Consider the following 15,979-nt stretch of genomic DNA (forward strand, 5'->3'; position numbering starts at 1 on the left):
TCAGAACTCATCCAGGATTCTAACCCCATTTCTGTCTCTGGACACACCAGCTAGTCACTGTGCTTTTTATAACAATGAACAGAGGAATGGGAGGAAGGCCATTGAGCCCCTTGTGCCTGCTCTGCCATTCAATTAGGTCATAGTTAATCTGTCCTTAATTCACGTTTCCTTGTCTTAGCTGCATATTATTTAATACCCTTACTTAGCAACAAAAATCTATCTCAGTCTTGAAATCTCTAATTGTCTCAGCGTCCTCAGTCTTCTTGCAGTATTGTGCTCTAGATATTTACTACACTTGTATGAGGAGGTGTTTCCTGCTTTCACTCCTGAATAACTTAGCACTAGTTTTAAGATTATGCCCCCTTGTTCTTGATTTGCTTGCCCCCTATTTCCACCAGGAAATAGTTTCTCCATATCCGCCCTATTGAATCCTTTTAGCATCTTAAACACCTCGATTCGATCACCCCTCAAACTTCCATAATTACTGGATTTAAAAAAAAAAAATTTATTCTCTCCCGGGATGTGGGTGTCTCTGGCTCCACCAGCACTTACTGCCCATCCTCGAGAAGGAATGCAAGTCAAGTTTATACAAGCTGCTTTCTTAACCTCCGAAATTCCAGTAGCATTCTGCAATCGTAAAGGATTTAACCTGCTTTTGGTAAAGATTCTTCCACATCCCTTCTCGGGTTCTGAGTTGTCTGATCATGATGTTGTTGCTTGCAGCCTGAGCCACACCTCCAATGTTAGTGTCCACACAAGGCAAGGCCTACTTAGACTTGACATTCTTGGTTCTGCTGTGCATTGCTCATGATCACCCCTGTTTCTCTGTTGCCTTGTGCTCGAGCCTCTGCTTTCCTTTCGTCTCCATGTGACCCATTCTTCCATTTGTGGGTTTATTAAAAAATAGCAGAAAACAGTGGATGCTGGAAATCTGAAATGGAATAACAAAGTGCTGGAAAATCTCAGTCAGTCTGGCAGCATCTCTGGACCAAGAAACAGAGTTAACGTTTCCTGTTCCAAAATGACTTCAATTTGTGCTGCTGCATCCTTGATAGTTAAATCTTTGACCCTCCTCTGCTAAACCTGCGAGGCTTTGTTTCTGACTTGAGTGCCTACCTTTGTTTGTTCTGAGTCACTTGCTTTCTCCATGTACATCCCCGGTTTCCCTATGCCTCTCTCCAATTTTGTTTCCTTTACTGTTACTCCCTTCATTCAAGTCCCTCTCAGCCCTTCCGTTGGTCTGCAAGATAAATCTTCCCTTCCCACATTTTTTGGTGCTTTTCCAATAGCCAGAGCCTCACCCAGGGTCTGGGATATTGAAGTTATTAAAGTCTCATTCTTAGAGCCTTACCTTATCATGCCTTGACTTACATGTTACAAAAATGGGTGGTCGTTCCTTAGGTTTGTACTAATAAAACTGGTTTCAGTGGTTAGAATGTGAAGCTCGTGTATGACTGGGGGCAATTGAAGTGAATAGTATAGGTGCATTTAAGAGGATGCTAGATAAACACATGAGGGAGAAAAGAATAGAAGAATTTGTTGCTGAGGTGGAAGGAGACTTGAGTGGAGCATAAACACCAGCTGTGGACCAGTTTGTTACTGTGCTGTTAACACTTCGTAAAAATCGTTGCATTGAAATCTCCCCCCTGTGATGCCCTCCTCTGCACCTCTCCCACCATTTAAAAAAACACAAGATGGACAGGATTGTGTTTAACTTTTAATTCAATCTATTGGACAAGGTCAAGAATACAGTCAAGGTTGGAAAGACTAGGAAAGAAGACCAAAATAAATCTAGGAGCAATAACTATGGAGACTGGGGTGGGTTTTATAACCTAGAGATTGCAAGTTGAAGGGGAGACTGAGGAAGGGAAGGGGCTTCTGAAGTTGGGGTGGAGTGAGTTTGAGGCAAGAGTCAATGTAGTGAATGTTAATTTCCACAGTGAATACAAGCGGTGTCTTCTAAATCTTCTGCCGGGCAGCTGCTATCTCAGGAAGATCAGTGAGCTTATTTCACGGTGTCAGACAGATATGATTCATACTAGAAGCATTGTACCCTTCAGCCCATCAGATAACTGCTGTATGCACGCAAGCAACCGGGAACCAGCGTTCAGCCCTGCATGTTCCTTGACCTTGCCCAGGGGGCATGCTTATTTCTTGGACTTGACATATGTTGTCAAGAAGGCCCAGGTTTTTTGGCAGTGGTCGGCGATGATGTCATTGATTAACGAGATACGTCTTCTGGCTGCTGGTCCCTACAGTTTCCTGATTTAGATCAGTTTTTTTTCCCCAAAACCCACACAAGACTTCACAGCCAACATTCCACAGCACGAGGAAAATATTAATTACACCAGTAGATTAACACTTTGAAAACTTGGCTAGGTTGTTTTTTTGTTGATCTGCCCTTTCTTTATTTTCACTATTATTTTGTCTTCTGTCTCTCCCTGTTTTCTTTCTCTCTCTCTCGCTTGTGCGTGCTCTCTTCTGCCCCCATCCTCTTTCTCTGATCTGATTGGTTCCTGTAGTCCTGTGCTAATTTTCTCAAAGGCAAGCGGATTACCTTGTTGCAACAAAGGGACTTCATAAGAAGGGTATGTGAGAGAGACAGTTTGAACACGGAGGATTGGCAGGGGTCTTGGAAGGAAGACACTTTTTAGAGGAGAATTTTGAAGGAACATCTGAAAGTGGTGGACAGGAAGCCTGCTGGTCTGTGTAAGATGTCTCGCAAAGTGGAGGGTTTAGGGTGGAGAGTTTGCATATAATCCGACTGATTGGATGGAGAGGGCACAGGGCAGACTGACCCATGATTCCTGTGCCCTTCCAATTCTGGCCTCTTGTGCATCCCTGAATTTCAGTGCTCCTATTGATGGCCATGACTTCAGCTACTGAGGCCTTAAGCTCTACAATTCCTCCCAAAAACACCAACACTCTGCCTCTCTACTTCTCTCTAAAAAGCTCCTCAAATCCTACTTCTTTGACCTAGCTTTTGGTCACCTGACTGAATATCTCCTTATGTGGCTCAGTGTCAAATTTTGTTTGATCATCACTCCTATGAAGCAACTTGGGATGACTTTATTTGTGACGGCGTCACATAAGTGCAGACATGTTGTTGTGCCTGCCTTCTGTCCTTGTGACAGATTGAAATCCTCTGCCCTGATTGGACCCTTGGGGTGGGTCAGTCAGAAAGTAATCTGAAGCATTGAAGTTGTGCGATCGTGCGTGAGGTTTACACACGCGTTCACTACTTGAGTTGATGTCTGTAAAATGCCTGTCTCCTGTTCAGCCTGCTGATGCGCATATTTCCAAGATCCTTATCCGTTAATGTCTCGCTTGTCATTGTTGATGTTGGGCCAGCTGCCTCCAGCCCCACCCTGCTGGGTGCAGGGGTACAATGCAAGAAACCCCGTGGCTGGATTCCATTGTTCATTCTCACTCGAAAAACATTGGCGGGGCAGATTAGAAAAAAGCTCCATTATGTCGAATGATGTGCTGTCTTACGGCACAGAAACAGGGTCTTTGGCCCAACAGGTCTCTACTGTTGCTTCTCCTTCGCGTAAGCCGCACAACTGTTTTCAAAAATGTGCCATGAATTGGCCGAGCACATGTAGAGGAGACTTGGCCAGGATCACAGTCATAGAAAGAACTGCAAACAAGTGTGGGATGAGGAGGATCACAAGGAATTCAAAACCTGCTAGAGGAATGTAAGAAAAACTCTCCACAAAGCATGGGAAGATTATGTCTCTGAGCATCTTACCACCTCTATTAAGAAGAATCCTAAGAGCTTCGGGTCATTCATTAAGAAAACCAAAAAAGAAGTGGGCTTTCCAGATATCAAAGTAGACAATATGTGATCCTAAAGGTAAAGCAGAAACACTAAGTGAACAATTTTCTAGTGTATTTACCAGAGGAGATTTAACATGCGTCCCCAGCTTAGACAGTGACCACTTACCAGACATACTAAACCATTATAAGTAAAGAGGGTGTTTTGAAATTATTGCAAGAAATAATCCAAATAAAGCTCTAGATCCAGATGAAATCCTTCCCTGGATTTTAAAGTTAGCAGCTGACAAACTGGCCCCAATATTGGAGGCAATCTCTTTCAGAATCAGTCAACACCAGCTACTTGCCAGACAACTGAGGCAAGCTAACATCTGTGACATATTCAAAAAAAAAGAGGGTAAAAGTCAGCCAAAAAGCTGTAGACCAGTATGTCTTATCAGCGTCATTTGCAAATTGCTCAAACATATTGTTCGTTCTCATGTCTTGAAGCACTTTGAAGCTCACAATATCCTGGTAGTCAGCGTGGTTCTCAGTTGAAAAGATCATCCAAAACATAGCTCTTACAGACTGTTGATACGTAGCTTCAATTATCAAAAGAGATTAAACTCATGCAGTACTAAATTCCTCAAAAACCTTTGATGAAGTGCCTCATGAAAAGCTCTTGCTTAAACTTCACTAGTATGGATCAGGGGGACATTATTAAATTGGATCCGGCACTTCCTTACCAACAGAAGACAAGGTGATGGGGAATCACCCTCTCCTAGAGATGTCCTGTCTGGAGTACATAGGGGAATTGTGTTGGGACCTTTACTCTTCTTCACATATATAAACGACCTACCCAACAACTTAAAAAGCAGGGTGCAACTACTTGCAGATGACTGTGTGGTTTATGCATCAGGGTAAATGCAAGATTGCACTAATTCACTGCCAGATGACCTGGAATTGCAGGACCAATGGGAGTTGGCATTCAATGCCAAAAATACTGTCATGTACATCACCAACAAAACGGATCAACCAACAGATAGCTTTAAATTCTGTAATCAAATTCTCCAACAGTCATACCTGAATGTTCATCTTAAAAACGATCTTCAATGGGGGATTCCATATCCAGCAGATAACATCCAGGGTCCTTGAATTTCTAAGGAGGAATCTTTGGCACTGCAACAAAAAGATCAGAGTTATAGCTTGCCAAACATTTGTTCATCCAATCCGGGAGTTTGCAAGTTGTGTGTATGAGACCCTTAAATGGCGAGAGATATGAATAGGTTTGAAGCAACCGCAAGATGTGCTGCACAATTCTGCATGAAACCGCATGGGGGGTACACCAGTGTCACATCCTGGATCAAAGATTCGGGATGGGAATCACTACAGCAAAGGAGGGAATAAAATAGGCTTTCTGTGTTCTGTAAAATATGGAATGGCCTGGCAGGAATTGACAGAAACAAGTACCTGGTGCCCTCCGGCAATGACAAAATGCCAGGTAGCCGTCCACACAAACTACAGACCAACTGTTTCCAAGGCCACGTATCAACAATCTTTCTTCCCAAAGACAATCCCCACAATGGAACAAGCTACCAAAAGAAATAATCACAGACCCATCATTTGAAATCTTCAAGAGCCATCTTTAGATAATCTCCATTTAAAAGTTTTCATTATCAGGACTACCATCTCAGCAGGTCATGCCTGGTTTAGCTAGCGGTACTCATGTAACTGTTGGTGGAATAAGGATATCAGTCTGTGATGCCGACACAACTAAAGCAGAATTTTAATACAGTTAGTTAATAATTACTCTTTCATCACTCTATCTTTAATATCATGTAAAATTACATATACGTGTGTGTAAACTTCATTAAAATAAGTTTTCATTGTTTGACTAATGAAAACTCAGAATTCAGGTTAGCTTCTGCACTGAGGGAGTGCTGCAATGTCTGAGATACCATCTTCTGCATTGACGGGAGTACTGCATTATTTGGAGTGCCATTTTCGGAATGAAGCATTAAATTGATGGCTGCTCGGCTGGATTTTTTTTTTATTATTCATTTACAGGATGTGGGAGTCTCTGGCTAGGCCAGAATTTGTTGCCTGTCCCTAATTGCCCTTGAGAAGGTGGTGATGAGCTGCCTTCTTCAACCATTGCAGTCCCTGTGGTGTTGTTACACCCACAGTGCTATTAGGGAGGGAGTTCCAGGATTTTGACTTAGTGACAGTAAAGGAATGGTTATATATTTCCAAGTCAGGATGGTGAGTGGCTTGGAGGGGTACTTCCATGTGGTGGTGTTCCCATGTCTGTTGGCCTTGTCCTTCTAGGCAGTAGCGGTTGTGGGTTTGGAAGGTGTGGCCTAAGGAGCCTTGGTGAGCTTCTGCAGTGCATCTTCTAAATGGTACACACTGCTGCTACTGTTTGTCGATGTGGGGGGAATGTTGTGGAAAGGGTGCCAATCAAGCGGACTGTTTTGTCCTGGATGGTGTCAAGCTTCTTGAATGTTGTTGGAGCTGTACTTGTCCAGGCAAGCAGAGAGTATTCCATCACATTCTTGACTTGTGTCTTGTAGATGGTATACTAGTTTTGGGGAGTCAGGAGCTGAATTACTTGCAGCAGGATTCCTAGCCTCTGACCTGCTCTTGTAGCCACAGTATTTATATAGCTAGTCCAGTTCAGTTTCTGGTCAATGGTAACCCCCAGGATGTTGTTAGTGGGGGATTCAGCGATGGTAATGTCATTGAACGTCAAGGGGCAATGGCTAGATTCTCCCTTGTTGGAGATGGTCATTGCCTGGCACTTGTGTGGCATGAATATTACTTGCCACTTGTCAGCCCAAGCCTGGATATTGCCCAGATCTTGTTGCATTTGCTTCAGTATCTGAGGATTCACAAATGGTGCTGTACATTGTGCAATCAACAGCGAACATCCCCATTTCTGACTTTGTGATGGAAGGAAGGTCATTGATGAACAGCTGAAGATGGTTGAGCTGAGGACACTATCCTGAGGAACTCCTGCAGTGATGTCCTGAAACTGAGATGATTGACCTCCAACAACCACAACCATCTTCCTTTGTGCTGTGTATGAGCCCAACCAGCGGAGAGTTTTCCCCTTGATTCCCACTGACTCCAGTTTTGCCAGGGCTCCTTGATGCCACACTCAGCCAACTGCTGCCTTGATGTCAAGGGCAGTCATTCTTACCTCACTTCTTAAGGTCAGCTCTTTGGTCCATGTTTGACTCAAGGCTGTAATGAGGTCAGAAGATGAGTGACCCTGACAGAACCCAAACTGAGCATCAATAAGCAGGTTATTGCTAAGCAAGTACTGCTTGATAGCACTGTTGATGACCCCTTCCATCATTTTACTGATGATGGAGAGTAGACTTGGCCAGGTTGGATTTGCCCTGCTTTTTGTGTACAGAACATAGCTGGGTAGAGGCCAGTGTTGTAACTGTACTGGAAGAGCTTGGCTAGGCGTCGGTATGTTCTGGAGCACAAGTCTTCAGTGCTATTGCTGGGATATTGCTAGGGCCAGTAGATTTTGCAGTATCCAGTGCCTTCAGCACTTTCTTGATATCATGTGGAGTGCATTGAATTGGCTGAAGGCTGGCATCTGTGATGCTGGGGACCCCCCAAGGAGGCTGAGATGGATCATCCACTCGGCACTTCTGGCTGAAGATTATCGCGAATGCTTCAGCTTTATCTTTTACCCTGAGCTGCTGAGCTCCTCCATCATTGAGGAAGGGGATATTTATGTAGCCTCCTGCTCCAGATAGTTGTTTAATTGTCCACCACCATTCAAAACTGGATGTGGCAGATCTGTAGAGCTTAGATCTGATTCGTTGGTTGTGGGATCGCTTAGTTCTGTCTATTGCATGCTGTTTGGCACACAAGTAGTCCTGTGTTATAGCTTCACCAGGTTGACACCTCATTTTTAGGAATGCCTGGTGCTGCTCCTAGCATGCCCTCCTACACTCTTCATTGAACCAGGGTTGATCCTCTGGCTTGATGGTAATGGTAGAGTGGGGGATATGTCGAGCCATGAGGTTCCAGGTTGTGGTTGAGTACAATTCTGCTGCTGCTGATGGCCTACAGCACCTCATGGATGCCCAGTCTTGAGTTGCTAGACCTGTTCGAAACCTATCCCACTTAGCAAGGTGATAGTGCCACATACCACGATGGAGGGTATCCTCAATGTGAAGACGGGACTTCATCTCCACAAGAACCGTGTGGTGGTCACTCCTACCAATACTATCATGGACAGATGCATCTGTGACAGGCAGGCATGTTGGTGAGGTATGTTTTTCCCTTTTGGTTCCCTCACCACCTGCCGTTGACCCAGTTTAGCAGCTATGTCATTAGGACTCTGCCAGCTCGATCAGTAGTGGTGCTGCTGAGCCACTCTTTGTAATGGACATTGAAGTCCCCCACCCAGAGTACATTCTAGCACCCTCAATGCTTCCTCCAAGCGGTGTTCAACATGGAGGAGCACTGATTCATCAGCTGAGGGTGGTAATCAGCAGGAGGTTTCCTTGCCCACGTTTGACCTGATGCTATGAAACTTCATGGGGGCTGGAGTCGATGTTGAGGACTCCCAGGACAACTCCCTCCTGACTATATACCACTGTGCTTCCCCCTCTGCTGGGTCTGTCCTGCTGGTGGGACAGGACATACCCAGGGATGGTGATGGTGCTGTCTTGGACATTATCTGTGAGCATGACTATGTCAGGCTGTTGCTTGACCAGTCTGTGAGACAGCTCTCCCAATTTTGGAACTAGCCCCCAGGGGCGACCGGGCTGGATTTGTTGTGGTTTCCATTGCCTAGGTCGATGCCGGGCAGTCCATCCGGTTTAATCCCTTTTTATTGACCTTTTAGTGGTTTGATACAACTGAGGGCATTTAAGAGTCAACCACATTACTGTGGATCTGGAGTCACATGTAGGTCAGACCAGGTGAGTAGAGCACATTTTCTACTCTAAATGACATTAATGAACCAGATGGGTTTTTACAATAATCGATGATGGTCATCATTAGACATTTAATTCCATTTTTTTTTATTGAATTCAAATTCCCCAATCTGCCGTGGTGGGATTCGAACCCGGGTCCCCAGGGCACTACCCTAAGTCCCTGGATTACCAGTCCAGTTACAATACCACTACAGAACATTAGTTTATAAGTTTGATTCACTCACCAAAATAGTCAATTATTGACCTTCATTACTGTTACCCAGAATAATGAGACTTTAACCAGGCTCCTTTCAATAAACAACAAACTTATTAGTTTATTATGAAACCTTATGAAAGCTTATTATTATTCAGTATGGAATATGAAAGTATACTAATTACTCTTTCGAGATACCTGTGTGTGTGCGTGTCTCTCTCTCTCATTCTCACACACACACACACACCCCCCCCCCCCCAAAAATAACAACAGAGGCCAAAGTTTAAAAGTCAGTGGTTTAAGGGAAAAGGAATGAATCATGAAATGGCATCTGGATTATACAGTTAGGGTCTCAGCACTGACCTGTGAAACAGTTGATGACTTTTGCACTCTTTTTTGATGGGTTTGAGGACCACTTTCAGGTACTCTATTCCAGCATGTAGCAAATTAGGAGCAACTTGTATTCACTTCTAGTTGTGGACTGGCTTTGGGCTGCAAAAAGGTTGCTGTCTTCTTTTCACAAGCAGTTGGTCCTTTCTCTTCTCAAAGCAAAAACCAAAACCAACTTTTTCCAGGCATGGTTTTTTTCAGAGCCGTAAACTACCATGTGACCCCTTTAGTGCCCAGTCCATCAGGGTCAAGGGGTTTCCAGCTTCTTTAAAACTGCTTAATTACCTTTTCTTGTAAAAGGATGTTTTTTCCAGGAATAGCAGAGTCCTGCATTAACCCTTTAAGGCACAGTGTCTTTTTAAAACACAGATTCTTCCAGAATGTTCTTAGTCCTTGAAGATGAACCATTTTCTGTGATTAAATTATTCATGATGATGTAAAAGATCCCATGGTGCTATTTTGAAAAAGAATAGGGGAGTTGTACCTGAGTCCTAGCCAATGTTTCTCCCTTATGCCAACACCATGGAAAAGGTTAAGTGCTCCTTTTGTTTGTTGTTTGTGGGACCTATAACTGCATTTGTCTGCACAAGTGTCTGAGCATCAGAGGTAACTCATTGGCCATAAAGTGGAAATTGCCTGACAATGTGATATAAATGCACGTTTGTTTGTTGCTCCTTCCCTCCAATATTCTGGAGCTGTTCCAAGCATTTCAAAGGGACAGGGGCTCTGGACAAAGGACACTCAACTTTGGGGAGAGGGAGGAGGACGAGGTGTGGTGTGGGAAGGCGATAAAACGCTCCTGATCCGCACTCGGCCGACAGAGGGCATTCCCATATTAAATGGAAAGGGGGTGTGTAGGATTATTGCAGTTAGCATTGTCTACCGTGTGTTTGGCAGCATCTCAACAGTGCAGCACATCCTTGGCACTGCAGTGGAGTTTTTGTGTTCATTCGAGGGATCTGAGCGTCACTGGAAAGGGCAGTAATTGTCACCCAGCTTTACTTGCCCTGAGAAAGCGGCGGCCTTCAACTTGAACTGCTGGCTGTCAGTTTGATGAGCCAGTTCACTGGGTAGTTTAGAGTGAACCATGTTGTTCATCCCCTGGAGGACACGGGCACCAACTGGATTTTTTTTTAACAACAATCCAACATGGTCACTTTTTTACTGCAATCAACATTTTATTTCCAGATTTTTTTAAAAGCTGAATTCAAATTCTCACTGTGGGCATTGAATTCCTGTTCTCTAGCATATTAGTCCAGGCCTCTGGATTACTATGTCATCAGTACATCATAACTACACCAGCATACTGTACCAATTCCTTCAAATCTATGATTTTCCCTCACCCATCTTCCCTGATCTCTTACATATCTATGCTGGCGCCCCATTCTGCACAACCTATTACAGTGATTAGGATGAAGGGCTTTAATCTCTCCCAACTCTGAGTTCTTTGGTTTTCCCACCCTTCACCCACTATTGGTTGCGGAGTGGTCAGTATCCTCGGTCCAGCTGTTTGGAACTCTCTCTCTAAACCCCTCTGTCCGTCTAGCGCTCTCCTTCTGAAAAGCCTTTTCTAAATTCAGCCCAACAAAGCTTCTAGTCATCCCTCCTCATGTCTCCCTGCCCCGTCCTGTGTTTAATTTCCTCCCATTTATTTGGCAGGTGCGTTGTCCTGTCGAACTTACGTTAAAACTACAGGTTGTTCTATATCAGGCATATTGTCTTCAGACACAAAATACAAAATAAATGTGAGTTATTCACACGGTATGGTCGTGTAATGGTTAAGTGACTGAACTAGTGATCCAGAGATCTGGACTTCTAATCAGAGAATATGAGTGCAGATCCCACCGTTGTAGTTTGAAAATTTGAATTTGGTTTTAAAACCCTGAAAGTGAAAGGCTGATAACATTGACAGCTGTGGTTCAGTGGATAAACACTCTTGCCTCCAAATCAGAAGGTTGTGTGTTCAATCCCCAGAGACTTGAGCACAAAATCTCGGCTGACACTCCAGTACAGTACTGAGGGAATGCAGCATAGTTGGAGATGCTGTCTTTCAATGAGACATTAATCTGAGGCTCCCCCTGCATTCTCAGGTAAATGTAAAAGATCCTGTGCTCACTATTCCGAAGAAGGAGAGTTCTCCCTGGTATCCTAGTCAATATTTATCCCTCAATAAACATCACTTTTTAAAAAATAAATACAGGCTATCTGGCCATTATCTCACTACTGTCTGTGGGAGCTTGCTGTGTACAAAATTGGTTGATTGCATTACAGCGCTGACCACACTCCAGAAGCAGTTCATTGACTGTGAAGCACTTTGGGACATCCTGAGGTTGTGAAAGGCACTATAGAAATGGAAGACTTTTTTTTTGACCACGAACCTGCCGGATTGTCATTTAAAAATCCAAATGGTTCAGAAATCCAAGGAAATCTTTTTGCTTAAATGTGAACTGCCTGCCCTGTAAAATGGCTTCGCAAGCCTCACAGTTGTATCAAACCACAAGAAAGAGTACCTCACGGGCTGCAGTCGTTCAAGAAGATGGCCCACCACCACCACCACCACCTCCTTCACAGAACATCAAGGGCTGGGCAATACATCTTGAGATTGAATATTTCGTTAAGGTTTATTTTCCTCACAGATACTCCAGCCTTCGCAGGATTGAATTTTGAGGCTGTATTTTGATCAGTTGCTGGGGAATTTCACAGCCCAGTGGCTTGGAACCAGATAAGGAAAATGTGCAATGGCTTTGAACTGAAGAAATCTCAGAAATCAAAGGCACCAGTGGCTGATTTGTACCGAACGGGAAGGAGAGCAATTAAGGGCCTCGCATGCTCTGTGCTGGGTCTGGTCTTGCCTTTGCTGTATGCTGCAGCAGATTTTGCAGTCGAGGGTTCTGGTATCTGATTGGCAGATTGGGCCAGCAGACATATCTCTGAGCTGTTTCTGGTGCTGACGAGTTGGCCGGGGCACAAGACAGGCCAGATGATTAGTTGTAATCTCTGCATTAGAACTTTAACTGTCTGATTTCCTCCGGCAAAAGAGAAATGATCTTTCTCATTCCCCTTGTGAAGAGGGGGGGTGTTGGCCTTAAGTATTAATATTTGTAATAGAAAATATAGTGTATCCAACCAGCCTTGTAATTATTCTTAGTGTTGAAATTAAAAGTGCTCCTTTGCAAAGGGAGGGGGGGACAATCCTTTTTCTTTTCTGAGCTGTCAGTGTAATTTTTCAGTGCAGGATCTACTGTTGGAGTGACCAGTGCCAAAGGCTAATCGTTGTTTAGCTGCCTTGAATTAACTTAACAGTCCTGCACCGAGTATGCTAATGCTGACTCGGTGACTGCTCTAGGCTGCCGTCATCATGTCCCAGCACCGAGGAGCTAACCTCAGGCCATCTTTTGAGCCTTGTAGAGCATCGGGGCTAAGACCAGTGTTGGCCTCACCTGATCGTTTGCGGTGTGCTCTGCTTAGCGTGAGGGAATGGGCTAGGAGCCTGTTGTGGATTTCGGGAGGAACAACTTCTCTCAGGGCGCACTTGAAGCACAGAGTCGCTTAGTAGTTGTGTCACTGAACGAGTAACCAAGAGGCCTGGCCTGATAATCTGAGCACATGAGTACAAACCCCACCAGAGCAGCTGTGGGGAATTTAAATTCAATCAATTAAATCAATTTGGACTAAAAAAAAACCAGTAACAGTAATGGTGATAATCAAACGGCTGAATTGTTGTGAAAACCGATCTAGTTCACTAATGTCCTTTCGGGAAGGAAGTCTGCCATTCCTACTCGGTCTGGCCTACATGTAACTCCAGGCCCACAGTAATGTGGTCAATTCTTTGGCTGCTCTCTGAAATGGCCTAGCAAGCCTCTTGGTTGTATTCTAGCAGGTCACTCACCCACCTCAGGAGCAATAAAGGATGGACAATAAATGCTGGCCTTGCCGGTGACAGTCACACATCCTGTGAATCAAAAGGTATTTTTAAAAACTACTGAATGTATTGGAATCTTCAATATCTTCTCACAGACAGTCATTGTTTAGGGTAATTCTGGTATGAACTACATTTTGAAAAAAAATTAATTCTGGGATTATTGGCATGGGTGACAAGAGCAGCATTTACTGCCCATCCCTTGTTGCCTCAAGAAGTTGTAGGCTGCCTTACACGGCAAGCCACTGAGTTGTGGTTTGATACAACTGAGTCACTTGCATATTTACATTCGAGATCAGGTAAGAGTCAGTTGTGTTGGTGTGGGGCTGGAGTCACATATAGAGCCAAATTAGATAAGATCGGGAGGTGCTCTTCCATAAAGGCTGCAGGTTTTTATGACATTCGGGCCTAGACCTACTTTCAATTATTTATCCAGTTCTATTTTGAAAGCTGCCGTTGAGCCTGTGTCTGCCAGTCCATCAAGTGGCTCATTCCAAATCCTAACCACTTGTCGCATAAATACGTTCTTCCTCGTGTCGCCTCTGGTTCTTTTGCAATCACCTTAAATCTGTGTCTCTCTGATTATCGACCCTTCAGCCATTGGAAACAGTTTCACTTTATTTACTCTGTCTAAACTCTTCACAATTTTAAACACCTCCCTCAAATCTCCTTGTATCTTTCTCTGCTGGTAGAAGAACCAGAGTCTTAACAGCACAGAAGGAGGCCATTCAGTCCATTGAGTCCATGCCAGCTCTCTGTAGAGCAATCCCGTTGGTCCCTATAGCTCTGCAAGCTTATTTCTCGCAAGTGTCCATCCAATTTCCGTTTGAAATCCGACGAATGAATGATAATGGAATTTTTTTTTTAAAAAGTAAGGTTCTGATGAAAGGACAACTGACCTGAAAGGTTTTGGGGAGGAATTTTAACCTAACTCTCCGGTCCACTGGCTTTAATAGAGAGTAAAACCAGCAGAGGACCCACCCTGCAGTGTCCTGACAAGCAGGGCTCAGATTACAATCATCGCCCCCTTCAGACCTTCGCTCTCGCTTCTCTCCCTGCAGATGCTGCTTGACCTGCCGAGTGCCTCCAGAATTCTCCTGAGTTTGTTTTTTAATAGAGAAAAGGCTTCTGTATCTATACGAAACGTTTGCTCTCGTGCTCATGTCGTGTTTGATTCGTGTGTTTTTTGGGTTGCAGGACGCTCTGTGGCGGGCCAGACGTCGGAGTTTGTGAACGATGTGCTTGAGAAGGTGTCGGCCGGAGAGTCGGCTGGTGGACTGAGCTGACCATTGCGGACGTTGTCCTCGACCCGAAACCTCTGCTTAACGACGGGATGTTATTAAACAGCGGGAAGGCGGAAAAACAAACAAACAAAAAAAAGAGGCACTATTCCCGCAGCAACCCATTCCCTCGCTGCCTGCGTTTTTTTTTTGGTGTTCGGCAGGGGGGGGATTAGGAAACGTGTTTCTGAATTTGACCTTCTGTCCCGAGACCCTGCCTTCACCCACTTCCCCATGCCCCACACTGCTGTGGTCTCCCCATGCTCCTCAATGTTAGCATGCCTGGGAGACTGCTATGTGCCAATCTGTGTTATGGAGGAAAGATCCCAGGACGATTATGGGGTGCTTATGGTGACGGCATTAAGTGGCACAAGTAAATGCCGTCGATTTGGTAAGAATAGCAGATAGCTATTTTCATTTTTTTTTTCTCTGTCTTTTGACAAGTGTTTGAGTAAAGAGGCTGCATTGGCACAGAGACGTAGCACAGTTGTTGCTGTGACGCACACAAGGGACTTTTGTTGCTTTGGAATTATTCTAGTTATGCCAGAAAGCAAACTCTCCGAAATGTGCCAGCTTTCTTTGAACTCCTGTGATTCGTTTTCCACATTTTGACCATCCTTAAGTTTAAGGAGAACTGTTGTTTTCAGAGTAAGCGTAGTGTTTTCTAAATCTCCCTCCAAAATACTATCTTGGAATTGCAGGGGGTGGGGTGGGTGGGGGATGAGAAGAGTGTTCCTGGAGGGAAATCTCAGTGACGGAGGGTCCAGAGAGTGGGAGGAGGGGAGGAGAGGGACCGGGTGAGACAACAGGGACAGGAATATCGCTTTCCGTGACAACGGTGGTCAAGAAAGGACCAGTGAATTCATCATGGATGGAATTGAACCTCCAAATTACAACTCGACCAGACTTCATTCAATGAATACTGTGAATTGGGAATTGTGTCACCCCCCCCCCCCCCCACCCCCCCACTGTAGTTCCTGTCGTTTAATATTTTATAATAATGAGCACTTTAACTTTACAGACAGAATCGAGGGGAAAAAAATCACTTTTACAGGTGTTGGGTGATAGACTTTATTTTTTTTCAGGGGATGTGGGGGGGGTTGGGATTAGGGGGAGAATGTTAAAATAAAGTTTAGCTACTGACAGTTAGTGTAGCCCAATGAGCAAGAGATGGTGAAGGTGGGAATAAAGGCGAGGACAGTACTTGAGGACAGTGATGAATGTGCATTTTGCAACAAAATTCTCCTCGGCTGCAGAATATTTGTTTTTATTTTGTGTGTGTTGCTCTTTGTTTCAAAAAAAAATACAGAAGCTGACTGACCTTGAGGTGGAATGAGTGTCCCACATTTTGGGTGATCTACCCCTATGTCAAAGCCCTGTTTTCAAAGGCCTAGTGCTATTTATGCATCGTCTGGTGCTTTGGAACTGGTCCCATGCTCCTATAGCTGATACTGTGCAACTTGGGAAAAAGCAA

General features: G+C 44.4%; 1 protein-coding gene across 4 annotated transcripts in view; it reads left to right on the forward strand.

Moving 5' to 3' along the window:
• The window catches only part of LOC121289519 (CREB3 regulatory factor-like), a 114,644-nt gene extending 100,048 nt beyond the window's left edge, over positions 1-14,596 (forward strand). For all 4 annotated transcript variants that reach the window (XM_041208994.1, XM_041208996.1, XM_041208995.1 and 1 more), the window contains one exon: positions 14,423-14,596. In XM_041208994.1, the coding sequence (XP_041064928.1) occupies positions 14,423-14,511 (89 nt within the window). In that variant the 3' untranslated portion in view covers positions 14,512-14,596. The remainder of the gene's footprint in view (positions 1-14,422) is intronic.
• Positions 14,597-15,979: the final 1,383 nt, after the last annotated feature.

Source organism: Carcharodon carcharias, chromosome 17 (assembly GCF_017639515.1).
Source record: "Carcharodon carcharias isolate sCarCar2 chromosome 17, sCarCar2.pri, whole genome shotgun sequence".
In the NCBI taxonomy this organism is placed as follows: Eukaryota; Metazoa; Chordata; class Chondrichthyes; order Lamniformes; family Lamnidae; genus Carcharodon; species Carcharodon carcharias.